The 23865-nt window shown below is 42.9% G+C and overlaps 1 protein-coding gene across 1 annotated transcript in view; it reads right to left on the bottom strand.

Moving 5' to 3' along the window:
- Positions 1–1798: 1798 nt before the first annotated feature.
- The window catches only part of KPNB1 (karyopherin subunit beta 1), a 32072-nt gene continuing 10005 nt past the window's right edge, over positions 1799–23865 (bottom strand). The window contains 17 exon segments of the mRNA XM_033169441.1: positions 1799–2625; positions 4000–4161; positions 4959–5073; positions 5860–5965; positions 6055–6198; positions 6898–7005; positions 8983–9065; positions 11762–11906; positions 13001–13072; positions 13564–13711; positions 15725–15855; positions 16248–16439; positions 17290–17514; positions 18590–18691; positions 19843–19953; positions 20068–20157; positions 22706–22765. Coding sequence (XP_033025332.1) covers position 2625; positions 4000–4161; positions 4959–5073; positions 5860–5965; positions 6055–6198; positions 6898–7005; positions 8983–9065; positions 11762–11906; positions 13001–13072; positions 13564–13711; positions 15725–15855; positions 16248–16439; positions 17290–17514; positions 18590–18691; positions 19843–19953; positions 20068–20157; positions 22706–22765 — 1995 coding nt within the window. The 3' untranslated portion in view covers positions 1799–2624.

The raw sequence follows: 23865 nt of genomic DNA, 5'->3' as shown, positions 1-23865 counted from the left end.
GTAATTTCTATTTTACTTAAGGCAGAGCTGGTGAGCAGCTGAAATCTGCAGCCTCTCAGATGCAGTCCATTTTATAAGGCACACATAAGCCTCCAAATATTTTATAGTCTCTCACCCAAAGCGAGGAGGAATCAAAGGGGCATGCATGCTTTAAGCAGCTTGCACAGAATATGTAGAAGAATAAAGAATAGAAATAGAAATTAACGTTATCGGTCTCTACCATGTATGGGAGTCTTCCTCCCCGCCCCCACCCACAGTCACTAGCCTACACAAACCTAGCTCAGAAGAAAGGTTTTCTTTAAAGCAGAGTCTGGTTTTAGCTCCAGCCTCTGCCATTTTAAACACTGAAGGGCAGGAAGAGAGAGAAAAAAAGTAAGACACGTTTTTTTGGTTTCCACTACTAACTCAGTGTACTTTATTTACCTGCAGCCTACAGCTGAACAGCCAACACTGGACAGAGTTCAGTAGCACTGAGGAATGATCAGATCTCCCCTTCACACACCCATCTCCCCCAATTCAGGAATGGCTTTCGTTTTGTGGGTGTCTTTCGAAGAAAACCCCACCCCAAAAGAAAAAAAGGCATTAAGATAAGGTGGACCCAGGTTTGTCAAAAGCCCATCTTTCAGACTCATGCTGGAGCTTCCTGCTTAGTCATCACCTGGTCTTTTTTCTTTTTGTGTACACTGGTTCGAGAAGTCAGCAGTGGGGGGCTGCAATTCTGAACCTGGCACTGGAAGGCACGCGTCAGATACCCTGTACAAGAAACTGGCATGCTTGCTTTCCATTGAGGATGGGCAACTGAAGAGGATCCCAGGACGAGCCTGGGGAAATGTGAAGCCGAAGAAGGGATGGGAGTGGATGAGGAAGGGTATTTTTTTTTGTTTTTTTTAAAAAGAAATGCCTCTTGCAAGGCATTAGATTTCCTACCTGACAAGGCAAGCTTAAAAAGCACCCATCTTTTAAAAGCCCCTAAGCATCAATAGCTGCATAGTTAGAAGCAGGTGCGTCTTATCCCCCTTCACCCTTTGTCTAGGAATCCTGAACAGCTATAGAACAGCTGCCTCTCCCCCTTCCTTTAAGAAATTGTTTTAAATGTTATGGAACTATAGAATTTAAACTGGTACACCTAGAACATAGCTGCCCATATCTGAACTGCTCTCTTTTGTAAAAATAATAATAATAAAGTAACATGGATCTCCTGTTTACTGGAAAGACCAATAGAAAAAAAGTAGTACTGGGGGAATGTTTGACACCATTTTATTAATCTTTAACTGCAGTGGAAAAATATAACCTTTTACAAGTGCCATCCTGTGTAAGCTCAAGTCAGTATATATATATTTATATAAATTTTTCCTTTTTGAAGTGCAGCAAGACTAATACCATATTCAGAATCAAATAAAGAGAACCAATAGGCCAAGAGGTTTCCAAATCGTACTTTTATCTTTTTGCTTTGTTTGAACATTTGAATTTCATCCTCATTTTTTGCAATCCAAAATATTTCCTGAAGGTTTCTTTTTCTCATTTGGACTTTTGTTTCCTTTTTTTTTTTAACTCTTTGGCACAGTTGTGTGTGGTTCGGGCTACTTTGTTCACGCCAAGAGAGGGGCTGTGTCCCTTTGGGTTTTTGTTGTTGCCAAATTTTTTTTTTTAAGCATAGTTGTTTTGTTTTAAAGCCTTGCATCCCATTTGGAGAATTGGATCCTAATCTCTCTAATACGTGAGAGGTTTTTTTTCTGGACACCCTCCCCGCCTCCCCCCACCCTGCCCCCTTGGTTTCTACATTCACAGTTGAACAAAATTAAGGAAGGAAAGGCGCTTTTTAATGAAACAAGATCGTGAAAAAGTGTCACGACGGGAGCTTTGAACATCCCACCAGCGTTTCCCTAAAGAAGCCCTATTACGGAGCAACTTCTCTTCCCCCCCTCCCCCCTTAAACTCTTACTCTTCTGCCGCTTCAAGTAGACTGAACTTTGTTAGTTTTATGAAATGCAACTGCTAACCTCTTCAGTATTTCTTCTTTTTTTTGGGAAAGATTAACTGCAATGACTTAAAAGTTGAGAATGTAGGTATCGCCTCATTCACACACACTCACTCTTGAAAGAAAATCCTTCACCCGTCCCGTTTCTCTCGTGCTCTCTCGTGCACTGACAAGTGGCCAAAAACTCCCCTCCCCTCCCGAAAGGTGAGCTGGGGTTCCCACCGCCTCCTCTTTCCAGCAACAAAAGCCAGACCGTATTATATGAGCACTCGAAATTGACCCTGAAGCTAGCTTTCCTCTCTCTCTCCCTCTTCACTGGCGACAAGACACAGAAGTTAGTCCTTTGTCTCTTGTCAGAAGAGACCGCACTGAAGTATGGAAACCAATCATTTTCCACTTCCTGGAGGCAAGCGATGACAAGGTTTCGTTGCTACGCAAGTCAGTGATTAGCTCCATTAACAGCGCTGCTGCCGTTTGCCGTGGCTGGATTTTCACCGTGGTGTGTTTTAAGCCTCTCACTCACTCATCCTCTCATTCCCAAACACTCAGCATCCGTGCACACTCCTCACTTCCGGGTTGGGTTTGTTTTCTCAATAGATTGGAGATATCCAGTGGGGGTCTCAGGTGTCATCCCAATGGTAACAGATCTGTAAGAGAAGGGATATTGTCAGTGTGGAAAGGCCACACACACACACACACACACACACACACACAAAAGTATGCAAGCCTGATAGCAACTCATGAACCCCCTAACAGTCATTTTCAAGACCTTTTGCCCACAAGGAAACCTATCTGCTTTGAATTCTGGAATGTTTTGTAAGCTTCACACTCAGCTTATACTGGTCTTCATCACTGCTTCATGTAAACTGGGAGTGGATGGGGAGGGAGTCAGTAGGAGAATCTTTTGGGAAGAAGGGCAGGACATAAATTTAATAAAAAATTAAGCAGTGGAAGAAAAGCTGTTTTTCAACTTTCTAGTTTCATTGATCTTCTCATTGAGGAACCCCTGATAGGTTTCTAATGACTTCTAGGGTTTTCAAAACACAGTTTGAAAGCTCCTGAGTTCACACATATCGAGGTTTAAACTAAGGATGTGCAGCATATGACATGCTGCACTATATCACACAACTTCCACTAAGCTATGCAATCTACAGCACTGTATGCCCAGGAACAAGAGACTCAATAAAAAGGTAAAGGTAAAGGACCCCTGACAGTTAAGTCCAGTCGCGAACGAGACTGGGGTTGTGGTGCTCATCTTGCTTTACTGGGAGCAGATGTTTGTCCGCAGACAGTTTTTCCGGGTCATGTGGCCTGCATGACTAAGCTGCTTCTGGCGAACCAGAGCAGCGTACGGAAACACTGCTTACATTCCCACTGGAGTGGTACCTATTTATCTACTTGCACTTTGACATGCTTTCGAACTGCTAGGTTGGCAGGAGCCGGGACTGCGCAATGGGAGCTCACCCTGTTGCAGGGATCCGAACCACTGACCTTCTGATTGGCAAGCCCAAGGCTCAGTGGTTTAGACCAGGGGTGGCCAACTCCCAAGAGACTGCGATCTACTTACCGAGTTAAAAACTGGCAGTGATCTACCCCCTTTTTTGGGTTTCAGGTCAAAGTTGGTGAGCAGCTTTTTTGGGGAGGAGCAAAGCCCCATTTTTGGGGGGTGCAGGGCAAAAAAAATTAGGGGAGTCAAAGTTGTTGAGCTTCTTTGGGGGGAGCCAGTGATCTACCAGTGATCTACCACAGATGTCCAGTGTCTACCTGTTGGATGTGCCTGGTTTAGACCACAGCGCCACCCGCGTCCCAGCTGAACTACTAAAGTTTGATTATTTTCCACAATTCATTCTGATGGGCTTCCAGGATGACGGAATTTTTCAGCAAGTGGTGGAAAAACACCAGATGAAAGAAACTGATCTTTACTGAAGGCTTAAAGTCCTGAGGCCGACATTAGTCCCCCGCATCTCTAACAAAAGCTATGTAGGTGAAGCTGCTTTGAGGCACAGAAATAGCTTCTTTACCAAGCTTGATTCTTCAGTTTTCTCAGCTCTTTAGTGGCCCAGGTAGCAAGCGTTTTTGTTTTGTTCGTCTTTGATCTCCTTCCTTCAGTTAGCAGTTCGTGTATCATGGGCCTAGCTTCTACCAACTTGAGGACATCTTTCCCAAATGCTGTGCACAAATCCCTACGGGAAACAAACAAGGGTACAAATAGAAATCTCTTTATTTATGTGTAAGCTGAATGAGGCCTCCTTCTAGCCTTTATCTCAAGTTAGCTGCCATTTTTGAATTTATACCTTTCTGTTCCAGAGAAAAGGGGGGAGAGCGCACACACAGACTGCTATGGACAGGCCCTTGCTACAGTTACCCAGAACTATGAAATATCCTCCCTGTAGAAGTATGACAATTTAAGCATGGCCAAGCTCAACAGAATATACTTTTGGAGACTTAAGATGTTGCTGTAGATATTGCTGCTTTTCTGCTGGGGTTTCAGTGGAGGGTTTTTTGTTTTGTTTTTTAGTAGTAGTCTTTGCTTATATGTTCTTATACTATTTTTAAGCCAACTCAAGTACAGCTATGAGTCAGAATATCATTGAAGCACAACATCACTCTAGCAAGGTACCACAACCACCAGTTTGGCTCAGATGGCTGATGCCCAAAGACTGTCTTTGCAAAATGAGTTCAGCAGAGCAGCTTGACCGTCACATTACAGTCAGTGAACTGGTCATCCTATTCCACATCAGTTCCAAATTTAAAGGTGCGCTTACCAACTACCCATACTTACTGTAAAGTCCCTTAACACTGCACCATGTAAAACATAAGCCAATGCTTATGAAAGCTTATTTTGGAGGTGGAGGCTCCATGCTTAAAATACCTCATTTTGCCTTTATGGTAAATGTGATTCACAGGGGGCGCCTGAGGTTCAGTGTGGTACTTCCAAGTTCCCCACTTCCCAAAGCACAAATAAGTTGTTGGCATTTACCCTACGAGCCCAGTTGCGCAGGCTACAACCCCATCAGTATGATCTTCATCTGTGGCAATATGGTCAATGAACGACAAGATGAATTCTACTCTGGGCTGCACCAGCATCACATCCGCTGAAAAGAAAGCACCATTTAGTTTTATTGGCTGGCTGCACAGCTATTTTCTGCTTGCCAATAATTAAACTTTTCTTTTAGCACCCAGATCCACCACAGACAACTTATGGTCCAAATGAAACCCACAATATTCTCCCCTCCCCAACACACACACACAAAACACCTCACTCGCGACTGCTGGCTCCAAGAACAATATTTCTTTTAAGTGACTATACACATACCATGCTGAGTGGCCAGCACAAACATGGTGAGCATCCAAGTTTGCTGCTATTTCCGTCAACATGGAGTAGCCTTTCTTCTTGAAAACCTACATGGGTTTAATTGTATTGCAGCCACAGAACGTAGCAGTCAACGGTCCCAGAGCATAGCAAGTAGGAGACACAGGTGAGTGACCCAAGGCAACAGATCTCAGGGTGGGAATGCCTCTTCTGCAGCTCTTCATTGTGTAATATTTAAGACTAACGGCTTCGTAAGAACAATGTAACATAGCCCTTTTAAGATACAAGGTGATGAGAAACTAGCCTAAAGGTCATCTGCTGACTCTGTCCAACTTTCAGGTCTCCTGGTGAGCTTTTCCATTCACAAAAACATATTCAACAGTCTACTCACAGGTGTGACAATTAACACAATATACTACAACTCCTCTGAGAGCCCTTGAGTTAAGAACAAGGCAATTTAGAGATTTGGACAGAGGGTCTTCTCGCCCACATTACACTTCACAAGAGCCACGTGCAAGTTGGTTAAATTAAAGATGTTGAAATTGTTCGCCAAACTTTAAATACTCACGATGCACATTCTCTTGATCTCCTTTCAGCCCTTGGATGATTCCTGTGTAGGCTTCAAGACAGCCCTCTCGCAGTTCGTTCAGGTAATCCACCATGTCATAGTCAGACTAAGGCAAAAAAGCACAGCAGCAATCAGTCTGGGGTGGTTATGACAGTGCAACACATCTGCAGAGCAGCCCAGGTTTCCAGGCCTTACCTTATCAACTTGGGCTTGAGAAGCCTGTTGTAGGGTATTCAGTACAACTTCTAAGTATTTCTTAAATTCCCCTCCAATTGCAAGAACAATGTCACCAAACACCGAGAGAATCTGGGGCTTCACAGATCGATGCACATTTTCATTCTGTAAGGACAAGCAGCTATTTTATTCATGGCATGGGTGAAAACCTTGAGCAATTATATTAAGTGTGAAAACATTTTGCATCTCTATTATCCTCAAAGTACTGAAAGCTTATTCCAGTTTTAACCAAGCAACCTTGTTAAGATTGTTTGTATGTTTACTCAGAAATAAGCTGGGGTTCAATGGGACTAAGACCCCCAAGAAGAGTACATAGGATTGTGATCCTGAGCTGCAGGAGAGGCAGATTTATTTATTTTTAATTTACCAAGCTGCATTAACTTTTGTGAAAAGATATAAAGACCCAGGTGTTGCACAAGCTTTATTCATGTATCTTGCCCTTTGCCTTTCCAGTTTTGGCAAAGTAGGTACAATATTCCCAGTCACTGTAGAAATATCCATCGCTGGATTAGAGTCTTATTTTGCAATTGTGACTTTTGACCCTCACAGTATGTAAGTATCGGGAAGGGAGAGGAAGAGTAAAACTCCATGAGCACACTGAGATCAACCAAGAAAACTCATGCAAAACAAAAGCTTCTTGCCTAGAAGTGTCTCTTCTGCCCAAAAACCTAGGCAACATAGCTACTTAACGTTTAAACCTCTTCCAGCACATTAGGGGTTTCTATTCAGAAGCTTCTTTTCTCATTTCTAGATCATTTCTGCCAGCCTCCTTGTTCAAACAGCTAACTAGGAGGAGGCACTCACCCCCAAGTTTTCTAAAAGCAGCTGCATAACCTCGTCACAAAAAGGCAGGATGTTGGACTGCAGAGCCCGGCACAAGTCACCCACAAGGCCCACTGCAGCCAAACAGACCTGTGGAGAGAAGAGAAAGGCATTACACCCACCCAATCCGTGAGTCACTTTCACCCCCCTCTAGTGCTGATCATTATACCCATGCCCTATTAAAAAGGCTAAATAAAGCCAGCAAGGCAGGCAACGGCTCAAGTGTGACTCGCCTGGAAGAGTCATAGCTTTTGCTAACTGTTTTATGCAGAGTTACAAGGAGCGGGAAGGAGGCAAGCTGTTTTGCTGGCTGGAAAGAAGCAATACTTGGGAATCAGCTTCCCATCGGTTTGTAGTGCCAAATACTTGCTAGGAGCAATGCCCTTCCCTGAAATCTCAACACCAAACTGAATTACTAGTGAGTTACATTCATCTACCAAATAAACCCTCTAATCAAATCAGTTTCCAAGTTGCCATATCCCACCCTTTCCCCCCAGCTTAGCAAATATTTCCAAGACTTTGGAACTCAAATGTCCCTACACACTGCTCTACGAATCCAGCAACTTCTAAGCAGGTATCTCCGTTTGCAGTACCTATATTGAATTTTAAACCATATTTGTATCAATTTATGCTTAAGCTTTCAATTGGGACATGCAGCATCATGGGAGCTCTCAGGAATGCACCTCCTATCTAGTAGCTGTGGATGGTGCAGGGGGATCTGCAATATCAGGTTCCCTTCCTGTGCTCATTCTCTAAACATGGTCCCTGAAAACTATCCAAAGTTTTCCTGGCATATTCCTATCTAGTTTTAATTTAGAATATTATCATGGAAATGTAGCATTCAGACAAGCTGATGATCTGTGTGTGGCTTTATATTATTGTTACAGATCTAAATAGGGGGGGTCTTTTCGTCTTCCCTAGTAACACAGAGGTTGTTGGACTACAACTACCATCAGCCCTCACCACTACCCATTCTGGTTGGGGGATGCAAGGCCTTGCCATCTAGCCCTGTCTGGAGGGCCACAGTATAGCCACCTGCTGTGGTACTATAATCAAGTGTCGTTTCCTGCCCACCACACTACCAATAATTCTACACCTTTGCAAATCCAGGGTTTGATTTCAAAGTAAGTGTGCTCCTATGGCATGCAATTTTTAATAAGCTAATATGCAGCAGGACTGTGCTCCTGATGAGCTGTTGCTTTCTATGGAGGTTGATTCCTCTTCTGAGCTTTAGCACTATTTAAAATGCACAGAAGCCTATAGAATCTTTTCACCAAATTATACCCTGGGGCCCTCTAGAGCATTGGTGAGGAGCTGCACATAATTCGCAGTAGGATTTCAAGGCAACTGGAACCGGCAAAGAAGAGCAATTGGGAAAGAGAAAAAGTACCTTTCAGGTTTCTATAGCCTCAGGATTTTATTGTTAAAACAAGCAACGTGTTCAGGTAACATCTGTTTATTGTTCTGATCAGTAACTGTTTGTTCACCTCTTCCATGCACCTGAAATTACTGCCTGAACTTCTTGCTGGTCTAGACAATGCTACCTAGATGTTACTGAGTAAAACATCTCAGCTCCACATATTTCATTGCCTCTTGCTCTCTAAAAGTAACTCCCCACTACACTCTTACTGGAGCAAGCAGGTTTTCTGAAGCCTAATTGTGGCATAGGGTACAGGGGGAGACTGAACGGTAAAGGAGTTTCCAAATGAGGCAACATCTGACCTTTGGGCTAGTAGCTCCCCACCCCTTTTCCTAGGGCAGTCTATGTGTTCCAAATCTCACACCACGCAGGCCAACTAAACTCAAGAAAACCATAGCTTTAGTTACAGGTAGGTCTGCCGTAGTCAAAACAAAATTTAAAAATCCCTTCCAGTAGCACCTTAGAGACTAACTTAGTTTGTTATTGGTATGAGCTTTCATGTGCATGCACACTTCTTCAGATACCCATGCACATGAAAGCTCACACCAATAACAAATTTAGTTGGTCTCTAAGGTGCTACTGGAAGGAATTTTTTTATTTTGTTTCAAGAAAACCAGAAAGTTTCGTGAGTGAAGAGAGAGCCTTACCTGGTATTCAGCATAGTTCTTCAACCCAATGCTCAGGAAAGGTTTGAAGGCATCCATGTACTTGAGAAATTCTCCTCCCAAAACTATGGAGAAGGTGGAGGAGACAAGAAAATTAGGGCATCTAAAATTAAGGCCCTGAAGACCACAATCTCCACGTTTGCCCTCTACATGTTGCTAGACTACAGCTCCCATCATCCCTGACCATTGGCCATGCTTGCTGGGAATGATGAGAACCAAATCCAACAGTATCTGTGAGCCACAGGCTCCCAACCTCTGATATACTGAATCCGCATGTCAATAAAGCACACAAATTGTTGTTAATCTTACATCTGGTATGACAGATATTGCATCTATACTTACCTGGATGGCATATCTACTTTTACAATAGCTAAAATCTGCTGGTCTAAAAAGAGCCCCATAAGACCTCCCCCTCCACCCAGTCCTCCTCCTCTCTGCTGACAAGAGAACCAAGGTTGAGAACTGATTTCAAGGTCACACTGAGGCTTGCTGATGGCAAACTGCCCAATCCTAAGATTGTGAGGAAACTGGGAGCCAGCGCGTCACAGGCTTGTGTGCTTCTCTGCCTGGGCACATGGTCATTCCACTATCCCTTTGCATCTCAGAAATAACTGTGCTGGGCATTGCATCCAAAACACAGTTGGAAACTGCTTTGGTGACAGCTGTGTGAACAGAAGTGGCAACTGGGACTTCAAGACATAACTAGTTTCCATACAAAAAGGAGGGCATGGAAAAAGAGGCCCCTGCTAGTCCACAGGTTGTGTTAGTGCCCCAAGCTGAGTGAGATTTGAACCCAGGTGTTTTATACCCAGAACCCACATCTAACCCACCTAGGTTTCTTATTTATATGTACACTATTTCTTGTTCTTTTTCAGCCATCTCCAAAAGACAAATGAACAGCCATAGCAACAATGCTCTTTAAAAAACAAAACCTTTCAAATGTGGTATGAAAGGCACACAAAAGACGACCAACTGTTGCAGTCTAAACTTTAGGATGAATCATTTCTCATCTACTATGTGGTTATTAGAAGCGTCAGAAAGAAGGAGGAGGAATGGTGGTGAGGGCTCACTGTGATCCACTCAATACTTTTATTTTCCTTGGAAATTTTTCTACCTAGTTAATGCAGGTGCTGGAGGATGTCAGGTTGTGGGGCTGGATGCAAAGATGCTGTGGGCCACATCCTGTCTACAGGTCAGAAGTTTCTCACTTTTGATATGAAGGCATGGGGGGGGGGAAGAATCCAGAAAACTAGCATGATTGGATCTGCTCTTCAGTATGCAACAAATCAAGCATCAGGAAGCCACTTAATGATAGAATAAAGGTTGGGCATTACAGACACCAACCTCTTCGAAAATGAATTCCTTATTCATCTCAAGCTAGTTTAAAGCCATTACTTCACTTTGACAGTGTGCATCAAAATGTTATCCTGCTCTTCAGGTTATCAGGGTGGCATAATCACTGGAAAAGCTTTCTGAACAGGTAACTGTCTAATAAAACTCTCCACACCTCAAACAGTGATAGGGCAATTGTATGCATGTCTGCTCAGAAGCCAATCTCACAGTATTCAATTGAACTTACTCCCAGGCAGCTGTGTACAACATTGCAGCTTTAGTTACATTTTCCATAGGAGCGTCCCTTATAAGCATTGTTAGTATGGGGCAAGGAGCTTTAAGAAATACACAGCATTATGTATTAAATTAAATGGCGGGTCTTGTTTTTTCTTGAGTCATAACTGCTGTGTGAAATTTTGTTGTTAGCCACGTGAATAGAAAAACAAAACAGAAGTCAAGATAGAGGTCTGCCTCTCTCCGTAAGGAATATGTGAAGCCATAAAAGGTAGCTCCCAACAGAGGATAAAAAAAGCTGCAGAGGAGAACTTAGCAGCATGTGGAAGGTGATAAACTTGTGTTTGACCTTGTTTCTAGAATTTGAAGGCACCTCCAAAGCTCAGAATGGCTGCAAATGAGCTACACAGGCTTCCTCAGAAACAGAAGAAAGGTGGAAGGCTCATACCTGCGATAGAAGTGGAGTTGAGGTCCTCCAAAGTAGTAAAAATTCACTTTGCTTCCAAACAGCTCTGAAGTCTAGCACAGTCAGAGATGAGACCCTGCAGCCCCCACCTCTGCAGAAGGGAAGCATTGGCAGCAGCCACAAACTCTGGCTGGCTGCCAAGTAGTGAGGCCCTAAAACTAAGTCCTATTATGCAATTACTATATACTAAAGCAGCAGGCAAACTTGACTACCCCACCCCAGGAGTCACTAAAAGGTGAATGTTTTGCTTAATCACTTCCCGAAAAGAACCATTTTATCCCCTCCCTACAAGTTCTGTTCTGCCTTAACAGAGATCCCACGCTCCACACCCATCCTTTCATATTGTCCTCCTTCTCACCAGAAGAGTTTACTTTTTCCAAGCAAGCACTTCCTTCTCTTGATAAAGATGGTATAGGCAGGAAAGAAGTTCCACAACACCATGCTATTGACTACTACAGCTTGATGGTCCAGGCAGCAATCCAACCAATTAAAGTACCACTGATTCCTGGTACAACCTCCAGCAGTTCTCTCCATGACCATGGCTTACCCATCCTCCACTTTCCTTACCCCAAATATAGCGAGAAATGCCAGACGTGAAATTGGTTTTTGGAGCATTCCATCAGCATTCTGAGAGCTTCAAGGCCATCGAACATGCACCTGCAGACCTTGGTTTATATACTGAAGAATCATTCTCTCCAAAGAACCCCCTGTACAGAATAAAGCACTGACCTTCTACCAAGGTGCTGACAGCCATGAGGGCATCTTCTTGGACACCTCCTGACCCTGCTGTGCTTTGGAACATCCTCAAGAGAGATGCCATCACCACATCTGAGATCTGCAAAGCATCTTGGTGCTGCACTTTACGAAGGACATTCTGGTATTTTGGTGAGAAAAGGAGAACTTAGACAGTGGCTCTCAGATCAGATTTTCTCCCCAGATGTCAGCCGCCCCCCTCCAACTCTATATACACACCCACACCCAGAGGTGAACAGCCATGAACTCTGCAGATTGAGTTTATATATGTGTGAAATTATAAATATTTTAAAAATTCAATTTATATACCTCTCTCTACCTGAAGATTCCAGGGCAGTGTTCAGCATTAAAAACATATTTTACATAGCATAACAATAAAATACAATAAAACAATCGCAGAAAAATTCATAAGAGCAGCCCCCCCATCCCATTTAAAAGGCAATAGATTGTTTAATGGATGAAGGCCTGGATTAAGTGGGATGGTTTGCTTGGCGCCTAAAGACATGCAATGATGGAACCAGGTGAGCCACTCTGGGGAGAGCATTCCACAAATGGGGAGCCACCACAGAACAGGCCTGTAATGATGAGGATCCAGTATCCAGAGTTTTCAAACTGATACTTTACTCTTCCTTCACTGCACACGCTTTCTCTGGGCAATTCATTTTAGACTGGGAGTAGGTCCTGGTTGGCTTATATCTGACCTTAAAATACAACTCTGCAGCAGGAAGAATGATGGGAAATGTGCTAGCTTTAGGCCGTCCCTATTGTGGTGCTCTCTAGATGTTGCTGGACTCCAACTCCCAGCAATCTGGCCAATGGTGAGGATGATGGAAGCTGTAGTCCAGAAACATCTGGAGAACACCATGTCAGCTACCTCAGTTCCCTCCTGTATTAATCTTCTACTGCCTCACCATCTTTCCTTAAGACACCCTTTCAATTAAGTGATGAGCTGATATTTGGGTAAGGGGCACCTCCCCCCACACAAAGAAACATACTGTGTTTCACACCCCCTGTTAAAATATTTCTAGGCAGCATTCTTATTCAAAACTTCAAAAGAAAAAAAATCCCACATTTGAGTTACAGAAGTATTCCTGGAGGCACTTGTGAAAAATTCCAACTCATATCTGTTTTCCCTTGATCTCTCCTCACTCGCCTTCACGCTAAGTACTTTTGTATGTCCTCACACTGCATATAAATTTAAGAACAATTTTTTACCTGTAAAGTGGCACATAGCAAAGACTGCAGATCATTGAACTGGATTCTATCAGACGTGCTCTGGATATGGGACTGAAAAGAAGATATATAGCCAGATGTCATAATTAGGAATAGCACAGTGCATCAATTACTCTATAACCAGAACAAACTCTGGCCTCTTATGATTATGTTAGGTGAAAGCCTATGTTTACATGGCCATACTGTGGTTAGAGGCAGATAAACACATTTAAATCAGGGCAAAATAACTTGAATCAACCAATCAATCATTTTATTTGTATGCTGCCTTTCCAAAGTTAAAAACATTCTCAAGGCAGCTTATGCACACTTATATGCACACTTGGAAATCCCACTACAGGTAGCAAGTGGTTCTTATATTCCAGTCTTTGTACATATTAAGCCCCCTCCCTCAAAACCTATAGGTGAACTTTGCAGGAAATGATAGAAAGCATGTAAGAAGATACAAAGAACTACCTCCACTATCACTGCAAAGTTATATTGCTACTCCATTCAGCACTACTCATTTGTTGGGGAACACATCAACACTTTTTTGCCATCCAGCTAACCTCCATTTGGAGCACTTGCTGTAGCCGTTCCATAATGACTAAAGTTGTCTTCTGAACAGCAGGGTAACAGTCCTTGGCACTGTTTTTCACTATTTCCATCAGAGCTTCATAAGCAGCACTCCTTAGGTTATTCTGGTGTCCATCAGGCCTAAAGTAGAAAGAAGATTGTTTTTAACCACCTAGAGAAGACAATTCAAGTTAAATGCTAACCATCAAGGCATGATTTAACTTTTGTCCACCTCTCTTCTGGCATAACTGAAATGTGGATAGCAACAACATTAAAGGCAGATCAAACCGAAAGCGATGGGAAGAGCCAAGCAGGCAACAGATGTGGTTAATTGGGCAGTATAAAAACTATGCTGGCAAATAAGAAATGAGCTCAGGTGTAAAATTCTCTTCTCCCAGAAAGGTATGGAAAGAAAACAGAATGCCCCACTCTGTGCTATTATCAATAATAATACAATTTATATACTGCCCTTCATCTGAGGATCATAGGGCAGTCTACAACACAAAAATACAAAATGAAAACACAAAATACATAACAAAACAAAACTCTTATCTCCCACAAATACATTGTTTAATCAGTGCTATGGCAGTCCAGGGGAACTGCTATTTGGAGCAGAGTTCTTTCAGCCAGGGTGAGAGAAAAAACAGGATCCCTACAGCTCTTCAACCTCTGGCCAAGGTCAATCTTTCCTTTGCCACGAGGGTCTTTTAGGAAAGAGGGGCTCTTCCTTTTGGCACAGGTACTACTGCCTGGCGCTGTGGGTTAAACCACTGAGCCTAGGGCTTGCTGATCAGAAGGTCGGCAGTTCGAATCCCTGCCACGGGGTGAGCTCCCATTGCTTGGTCCCAGCTCCTGCCCACCTAGCAGTTCGAAAGCACGTCAAAGTGCAAGTAGATAAATAGGGACCGCTCCAGCGGGAAGGTAAACGGCGTTTCCGTGCGCTGCCCTGGTTCGCCAGAAGCAGCTTTGTCATGCTGGCCACATGACCCGGAAGCTGTCTACGGACAAACGCCGGCTCCCTCGGCCTATAGAGCGAGATGAGCGCCGCAACCCCAGAGTCGGACACGACTGGACCTGATGGTCAGGGGTCCCTTTACCTTACTACTGCCTGGCAGGGGTGGTCAGAGTGCTCTTATCCTCACTTCTACAATCACACGACAACAAAGCTCTTTCAGAAAGCAGCCACAGTCAACTCAGCCAATTATTTTTTGAAGTATAAAGCATGATCATAGCTCAATCCAGAAACAGGCTGAAGGCCCATAAAGTACTTTCAGGTTGCAGGGTGTGATGAGTGTGGCAGTTCAAAAACATATGGAGGGCACAAAGTTGGCAAAAGCTGCTGTACGTTGCATAAATGGGCAAGACAAGGTATTTTATAAGACCATATTCAGGGGTAGATATGCACAAGCTCTCAAGCTGGCATACAATGAAAGGTTGCCAAGTCTGAGACAGTGCACAGCCAGCTAACCAAATGCTTTGACTTGCTTCAGTTTATATGATTTTGCAGTCCAATTTTGCTCTAGTACTTAAGAGAAGTTGGCTACCTTTCCTCTCTGCCTGAAGCAAAGTTCCCTTTTGAAACTTGTGACATTATTAAACTCAAGCTTCAAGGCGTCTATGCGTGGGGCTGGACATACCCTATGCTAAGAAAACCACAGCATTCTGTACCAGGGTATCCCATTTTCTATGATGAGAAAAATAGAATTTTGCAACCTGCACAATCAATGCAGGTCAAGCAAACATGCATGATTTCATATGATTCTGCACATTTTATTTTTTGCATAAAACCCTGCTGCTTCTGCTAGTCATATTAAGGGTAAAGAACTTGAGAGGGATGCCGCAGAAACTTACTCAGTCACTCTGACTTCTGAAATTTTGAATACACTGCGCGCATGGCTTTGTGCATATCTTTGCAACAATGTGCATTTTATGTATATGCACATGTGTGTGTATGAATGCCAACTTCTTTTTAGGAAGCTGCATTCTGTACTTTTCCTGCACTCATGCGGATGCATACGGTTCAACCTCTATTGAAGTTTACTGGTATTTTTCCTAAACCAGGTTTTACTAGGGCTACCTTCTCAACAGAAATATCTAAGGAGTTTGACACTAACTACCGCAGGGCAACCGCTCACAACCTACAGGCTTCGTTACCTGTCAGTGGTCTCTAATAGTTTCTGAACTATTAGTTCAAATGATGAGGATAAGCAGTACGTTGCAGGCTCCTCCTGATCATCAGCCACGTCAGCAGCTTCATAAGCAGCTTCTGCCAAACTAGAGAAAGCCTGAAAGACAGCAGATGTCAACAGCTTAGAAGGAGCACACTGTTTCAGGAAAGCATGTTCCGCTAGCAGACAATCATTTTCATTTGAATCCGACTCCATGCACCTCTCCTTTGCTTCCCTCATCCCCATTATATAAAATCAAATTAAAACAGCACTGTCACTACAACTTAGAATCAGCACAAGTTCTAAGTGGTTTCCTGCCCCACCAGCTGAACCAGGTGTGCATTGTACAAAACCTAAACACAAAGTCACTTCTCAATATTGCACCAATAAAAGAAACACAACCCCACCACTTTTGACTCCACACAGCTGCTGCTCCCCAAACACTAGTCGTTTTCTTCTGAAGAATCCAAACTGTCAAGCCTCACCACAGAAAAAGGATTCTGTCTTACCCAGCATACATTGGAGGCCACTCTAGGCTCTGCACCCAAGCCTTCAATTAGACACTGCAACAGTGGAGCGAGGTAAATATCGTTTATGGCTGCTTCCGGGAGCAGCTCGCAGATCCGACCCACAGTCCATGCAGTTGTATCTCTTACTACTACACTGGGGTCCTTCATTAATTCTATTAGGGTAGGCATAGCCTGGAAGAGAAATGGATAATTAAGAAGTCAATACTCTTTATTTTATATTTATATAATGCTTTTTAGATAGTTGGCGAAGGGACATTCTTTCTGATCTTGCAGGGGTAGGGGAGGAAGCTGTTCTTTCTGGCCAATAGCTCATCTTGCCATAGTATTCTTTCCGGAGAGGGAGATAAAACTTCCCCATGGCTCTTGTCCCTCTGGCCAGCGACACACCAGTGTACTATTCCCTCATTTCTACAGCCCCAGGGCAATAAACTTTACAACCTTTTATACCAAAAATAAAGGAAGTCCATACAGTATTTCCTACTGCTGTGCCTGCTCAGACATGACTCATGATCTACACAGAAATGCACACAATGTTTAGCTTATTCATGTTCCTCAGGGCCTTTGACTTTTGTAGAAAGGCGGCACATCTGGTTATTAAAGGGAATCTGAAGCAAATTGTCTTGCTGTTGTTTGCTGATGTCATGTTTGTTGTTTGTTGACGTCTATTATACAAGTGCCAAAGTCTATTGGAATTGTTATGCTCAGATTCTTTTTTTTATTATGCCACCTGTGACAAAATGTTTGGGGCTTATATGGCTACGGTTTGGTCTTTTCTGGGTTATTTCAGAATGCATTTGTCTGATTATTGTTGCATTGTGATAAAATGTTTTTTTTTTAAAACACACCACATTTTTACAGGTGACCAAGGACCACATATGGCCCCTATATATACACCCTACTTCACAGAGTGCAATGAGATGTTTTCTAGTCAAATCTAAACAAATGGACAAGCCAATACCAATACTATGTATGCCCTCGTGGCTCCAAAGTTCAAGTACATCCCACTACTACAAAATCTTACCTGAATAACAAGGGGTTTGAGCTGGTTGGGCTCTGGTCCTTCCAAAATGCATCCAAATGCCATGACAGCCGCATCTCTGTATCGCCAGTCTGGGTTTTTTATGTGTTCTTTGATGAAGGGCAGAACATGAGGGACAATGTCATCTTCACAACAAGTGGCCAGGAGCATGAGGCAGACCCCAGCAGCTTTGCAGGGGTTCCAGTCATCATCATCATCATTCTCATCCTAAAGTGAAAGAGACAACACCCAAATCAATCTCTTTTGGACTACATAAGCAAGGCATGACATTTTTAAAACTAGTAGGTAGAACTGAGAAGCCAGGCCAAAGCAAACTACAGCCATACCTTGGTACTCAGACATTTTGGCTCCTGAACGCCGCAAACCCGGAAGTGAGTGTTCTGGTTTGCAAATGTTCTTTGAAACCCGAATGTCCGACAGGGCTTCGCCGGCTCCTGATTGGCAGCAAGAGCTTCCTGCAGCCAATCAGAAGGCGTGCTTGGGTTTCTGAATGTTTTGGAAGTCAACGGACTTCTGGAATGGATTCTGTTTGACTTCCAAGGTACGGCAGTATACTGAGTCAATTTCACAAAGCAAAAAAAAAAAAAAGTTAGTTACCACACACATGGAGCAATGTTGACTACTTTCCAAGTAGAAACTGGAAAGCTACTTTATAAACAGAGCACTCTTGCAGTAACTGCTTGTGATAACTGCTCTATAGAATACAAGTAATATTTTTAATACTACGGAGAGGCTTACTTTGAACCAAAGAGACCCACTGCCTATACACAATCCTCCTGAATCTCCCATTTTGCAGTTTTTAATTAAAAACCCAGATGTAACAGCTTAATATAAGAGTAGCATATACTAAGGGACAGCTTCAGGTGGACAAAACCAAAGTATTGCTTATCTCTTTGCTAGAAATACAAGTTTCTAAGAAGTGGAAGACACCTCCTGGTCCAGCCCTGAGCAGAGTGTTCCTTCAAAGAGCCTGCCTCCTATTGGATGGAGTGGAGAGCACTCAATAGTTCTGAGCCTCTATATGGCAACAAGCAGAGGGGGTGAATGCAGTTTCACCACACACCAAAGGCTGCCATGGGTATTTCAGAGACCTTGTACAATAGCAAGTCATAGGAAAAGACAGTCCACTGTAGAATGGGGCACATTATATTGCTAAGGCCACACTATTCTTTTCAGTGGAGGATATATTCCAGCGCTGTTCCTTCAAACTCGCAAGAACTGCTGCAGCAGGCCCTTAACCACACTAACAGTGCACAGTGACACAGGCATACCCATCACTTACCTGTTTGGTCAGTGTCTGCGTGAGAATTGGGACAAGATACTGGAGTGCACCCTTGGCATAGAATTTGCTGGTATGCTCTGGTGGTCTTCCTTGCTCTGCTGCCTAAAAACAAAATCCACACACATTTCCATTAGTTTCAATCATCCATTTGAAATTGGCTTGCTTAATTGAAACTTTAAATACCACCTGGGCTCTCTGAAGATCACCTAAGCCCAGTTCACATATCATATTAAACCATTGTTTAAAACTAAGAAAACCTGCTACACATTCCCCTTGCTGACAAAACAAGCCTTGATTCTGGGTTGCCATGTTGTCTGAACATGGGCTTATTGTTTTCGCCAAACAACAAGTGGTAAGTCAAGACCAAATCTTGGTACTGCTTGTAGTTTGGAAGGAAACGTATGTCCTGGTCATGCCCTATATAGTGAGCCTATTCTGGCAAGAAGTCACTGTCCGTGTTAACGTGATCCTAGGAAAAATCACTAAAAATCTCAAGATGCTGACACTACATTCAATTCTATTCCAGGGCTACGAACCTTGATGGAGGGGCAATGTAATAGGACTTTGTGTATCCTCTTGGTGGCTAAAAGTGTGATCAACACTGGAAGGAGTAGGTGCCCCCCCACCTCCAAAATGCTCAGGGGTCAGAGGACTTATTTACTCTTGCAGCATATGAAAAAGCTGTCTTCAGCAGGTGACACAAAGATACCAAACACCCAGACATCTGGATCTGCACCTTGAAATATTTGCCCGCAGTATATTTCTAGGAGGCACTACCAGAGCATAACCCCTCCCTTTTTCTCCCTCCCTCTTCCCCCAACCTTCTTCCCACTGTAAGTTTTGTTCTGTTAGTATCTACAGGCAACAACCAATCTGCGATCCCTGGGCGCTTTGGCAGGGTGAACATAAGCCCACCTTGCCTCCTTCTCCGGCCACTTCCGGGTTGCTGCAATGCGCCATCACGTGTCAATTGGACGCTTGTAGATCAGTTATTGCCTGTACTTTAGCGTATAACACTGCACTACAAATGCTTATCTTTATTTTGTTTTTTAAAGTATTTTTGGGTCCAGCAATATCCTCTTAAGGAGATAAACCCTGTCTCCTTCAAAGCTAATAGCACCTCCTGCTCTTGGGAAAGTTCGGTCTCAGCATTATAAGTCTTCGCATCACTTTAGTCAGAGGTGGTGCATGGTGTCTCATCATGGACCGAAGGCTGCTACAGAAAGTTGGACTGTCACCCCCTGATCACTCACCTCTGATGCCTCAATAGCAAGGTCCATTTCTTCATCACAGACATTTGACCAGAACTCAATTCCTTGTAGAGCTACCTCATCAATGTCACTTTTCATAGCTTCAATTGTGATCTTTGGAGAGAGAGATAGAAGGCATTTAAGATCATTGTTGCTGCTTTACTAGGACAACGCACCTACATTAAGCACCTACACTTCCGTTCTTGATTCTCAGGCTTGAATACTCACAGCAAAAAGTGCAGGACCCATATACGTCTCCATGTACTGATAATAGAGGGACATAATCTTCACCAAGTTCTGTAAGGCAGCTACTCGCACCTAAAGGCAAATAAAAAGACAGGGCCCATTACCTCTATGGATGCTCTCTGGGAGCAAAACTAGCTTACTGTTGCACCAGTTAAAGCAGTGGAACATGGATCCCAAAAAAATCTGCAGTTCATACTGCATTGGTTGACCAAGCAGCAATTCATGGTCTGTTTCCTAATTCTAATGGGGGGGAAAAACTACTGGGAGACTGGAACAAAAGGAAGAATGTAAAGCATTTGCACACTGTGCCAGAGAAATAGCCTTCCTATGGTATTTTTTAATAAGTGTCATAGTAATGAAAGATGTGAGCCTTCCTAGCTATCAAAAATAAACCATTGAAGTAGACCATAGCATCACTGCAGTGCATTAAAAGCAGCAATGCCACAAGCTTTTCCATTTTGCCAGGGTTCTTCTCAGAGCATTCTGAAAAGGCGTGGGAGAAAGGCAACCTGCCTTACTCTAAAGCACCCACTCTTATGGAATGCCTACACAGCCAAGCTCTTTAAATGCTCGTTTTCTATCATTTTTCAAGACACGATTACTTTGTCACAACCCAGGACGATTTTCCCACAAGACCACTTTGTCACAACACCGGGGAAGAACGTTGCTGCAGGGCATCACTTCAAAATGCCTGCGTGAATCAAACTCGGTTATGGACAAATAAGTACAATCATTTGCCAAGTAACATTTAACACATTGAGGATTTGATGCACTGAATCTCTTGGTAAGCTAGTGATCCTGCCAAGTGGCAAGGAGAAATGGATGGCTCCCGATTCCTCCTCCAGACTTCCAACCAGCTGCAGAATTCACCGTTTGGCAGGAAGGATGCTACCATGTAACAACCACTTGATAACCTATGTGTGCAACCTGTTGGAAGCTGCCTTAAAGATGACTTGATCAAGTAAACAATTAACAATGCCAGCAGGATTGACTTAATAAGACTTGTAATGATGAAAATTCTACCTTTTACATTTTCTTTAAAAAAAAATTAATCGGAAATGATGAAACTTAATCAGGAAGAAGTACAAATGCGATGACAAAATAAAAATTAAAGTAACCAAGAGACGGGAGGGGCAGAAGTCGACTAGCTGATTTGAGCAAAAATAATGTGAAAATGAAGATATGGTTAAATATTGTAAAATAATCAAGTATAGCTTATTTTGTTCCCATGGTGAATTATCAGATGTATTCACCTCATACTTCATAATAATGCTGCAGACAAAGCACCAAAAAGCTTTCACCAAAGCCAAGGAGTCTTGTGCTAGTGCTCAATGCAGCACATCCCCTCCAGTGGCCTCTTGGAACCAGCAGGGTTGCAGCCTGCATAATTATGGGGCCACATGACCTTGGTATCCGCAGTCTGTTAGGACAATCAGCATAACTGAAGTTACAAGAGTAGACAAAGGTTCACAATCAGACCCATTCCCAGTAGACAGCCAATCGTGGTAATGAGGCAGCCACATATACTCAGGAGAGATCCAACTGCAAAACCCAATACCACAATTCACAAGAGGTAGGAACCAATGACTTATTAGCTGCCAGAGCTGAAAATGGAAGCATGATCTAGATTACCTGCCACTGCCAAAAAGCTACACTGCTATTCCACCTACTTACCAGCTTCTGAGCAGCATCTGACTGTCACAGCTGTAAACAATGCTGGGCTAGACAGACCTTTGATAGCACTGGCAAGCATCACCTCTGCAGGTGTAGATCATGTTTGCTTGCAACTGAAACAAGGCTCTGCAGCCCTAGTATTATACTTGACTCATTTGTGTTCCTCTCCCCAATGTTCAATTATGTTGCTAAATCGTATTGCTTCTTGCTGATGAATGGCAAAAATGTCACCTCTTGAAGTCCCCTCGGCTAAAAGTGTGGTCCATGCTCTGGCCATCTCCTTTTTCTTTAATCTGCCTGCATCAACCCTCCCACCTCTACCCAAAACGCCACTGCAACCCAAGCCTTTTAACCCACATCTCCAACTGCAACCTAGCTTAAGGATGCACAGCGGGATTTGCTCACATTAATACTTTGCCTACCCAGATGCCCTTTCCCCATTCTTCGGTTGTCTGCCCCACTGCCAATTTAGATTGCAAGTTCTTGGGGACAGATACATGCCTTTTGTTTTGTGTACACAACTTTAAAGCACCACATATATTGATTATCTTGAATAAAGGACCAATTAAAAACAGAATTATTTAAAGACATTTCTCCTGCTCGTTTTGGAGAAACAAGTATGCTCTGACTAGTTCCATATACCATGACCAGTGCTAGAAACTGAGGTATGAAAGCTAGGAGCTAAATGGCACCTTAAACCTAGGTTATGGGCGCAACAACGGAATGTCTGGACAAAAGCTGAAAATGAATGAACGGCAGCTAAAATATTATGTCCACATCTGCAGTTTTAATCTGAAATCTTAGGCGTGGTACTGTGCCCAGAGCTCAGAAACTGCTCGCGCTAATTAAATTCCCTGTCGCAAAATGCACCTAGAACAATGGGAGTTTCGAACACTGACCAGGACTACTATCAGTTACTATTGACACAGTTTAGGACTTAACTTACCCTTGTATCCGGACACTGTGTTGCTTCACAGACTACTTGCATAATAAAGTGCCTTTCAGACTGGAAATAGGGGGAGAATAGAAACACAGATTAGGACTGGAAGTGTCAAAGCTTCCTGGCAATAAAGTATTTTGTTTCCAAAATACAACAAAAAACACTGACAATTTCAGTTTTTCTTGCCAGCTGTGGTTCTCAATATACGGGCAACCTGCCAGTGAAGCATGGACAACAGTCAGAAAAGGCTCAAACTCTTGTGTGCTTGGGGCATAAATTAGTGCCTCCTCCTACCGACAGCTTTGACAAACAGGTCAGCCACTATTGTCACCTATAAGCAATCTGTTTATACAAAAAGAAAGCTGAGGTATCATGATCAATATATTTTGACTTGTGTTCATTTAAGTCAAGGACCAAATTAAAAAAAAAACCTGTAGGATATAAAGCAAATCAGGGTTTCATAACTCTGCTTTCCACGTGAAAAGGTAGGCTCCGACATTTGGCTGCTCTAGTTTCTTTCTCAGTGATTATTTGAGTTTTTAAATGTAATAGGCTGGAAATAAGTTTTTTAAACTAAGACTTGTTAAAAACAGGACTTCTCATTTTCACAAAATAGAAAAGGGTTAGACTACTAAGTACCAACTGACTCTGCAAGATTTAAAAAACCCCAATTATCTTTCTAGAACACTGCAGTTATTTCTATTTTTTAAGCAGCTAATTAAGTAGTATAATTCTTAATCTTTACATTTCTGGTAAAGTTAGATACCAAAAGGTAAGGAAGATTACTTCAGCAATTACTCCTCGGGTGTTGAAAACTGAAATAATGATTTGCACCCATTCAGAAAGGTTCTCTCATTCTTTCTGAAAGCCTCTACATTGAAGAGGCAAGGATTACAGATCTGCATTTAGGCTACCTGAGAGCTTCCTTCCATGCCTCAGTCAATTAAATGAAAAAAAAACAAAACCTACGACCTGGCCCCTGCAATCACCATTCCAGAGATGGCTTTAATGGTTTCCAAAGGCTGAGGGCAGGGGTGACATTGCCTGTACTGACTGATAAAGCTGGTCTGCACTACTTTTCCAAAAATGCTAAAACATAACTCTTGCCTGAAATACACCGGCAATGCTTGAGAAATAATTATGCAGCAAATTCAGACAAAGGAATT

Source organism: Lacerta agilis, chromosome 14 (genome assembly GCF_009819535.1).
Source record: "Lacerta agilis isolate rLacAgi1 chromosome 14, rLacAgi1.pri, whole genome shotgun sequence".
Classification (NCBI taxonomy): domain Eukaryota; kingdom Metazoa; phylum Chordata; class Lepidosauria; order Squamata; family Lacertidae; genus Lacerta; species Lacerta agilis.
Note: the sequence above shows the minus strand (reverse complement) of the source record. Positions and strands in the feature narration are given on the sequence as shown.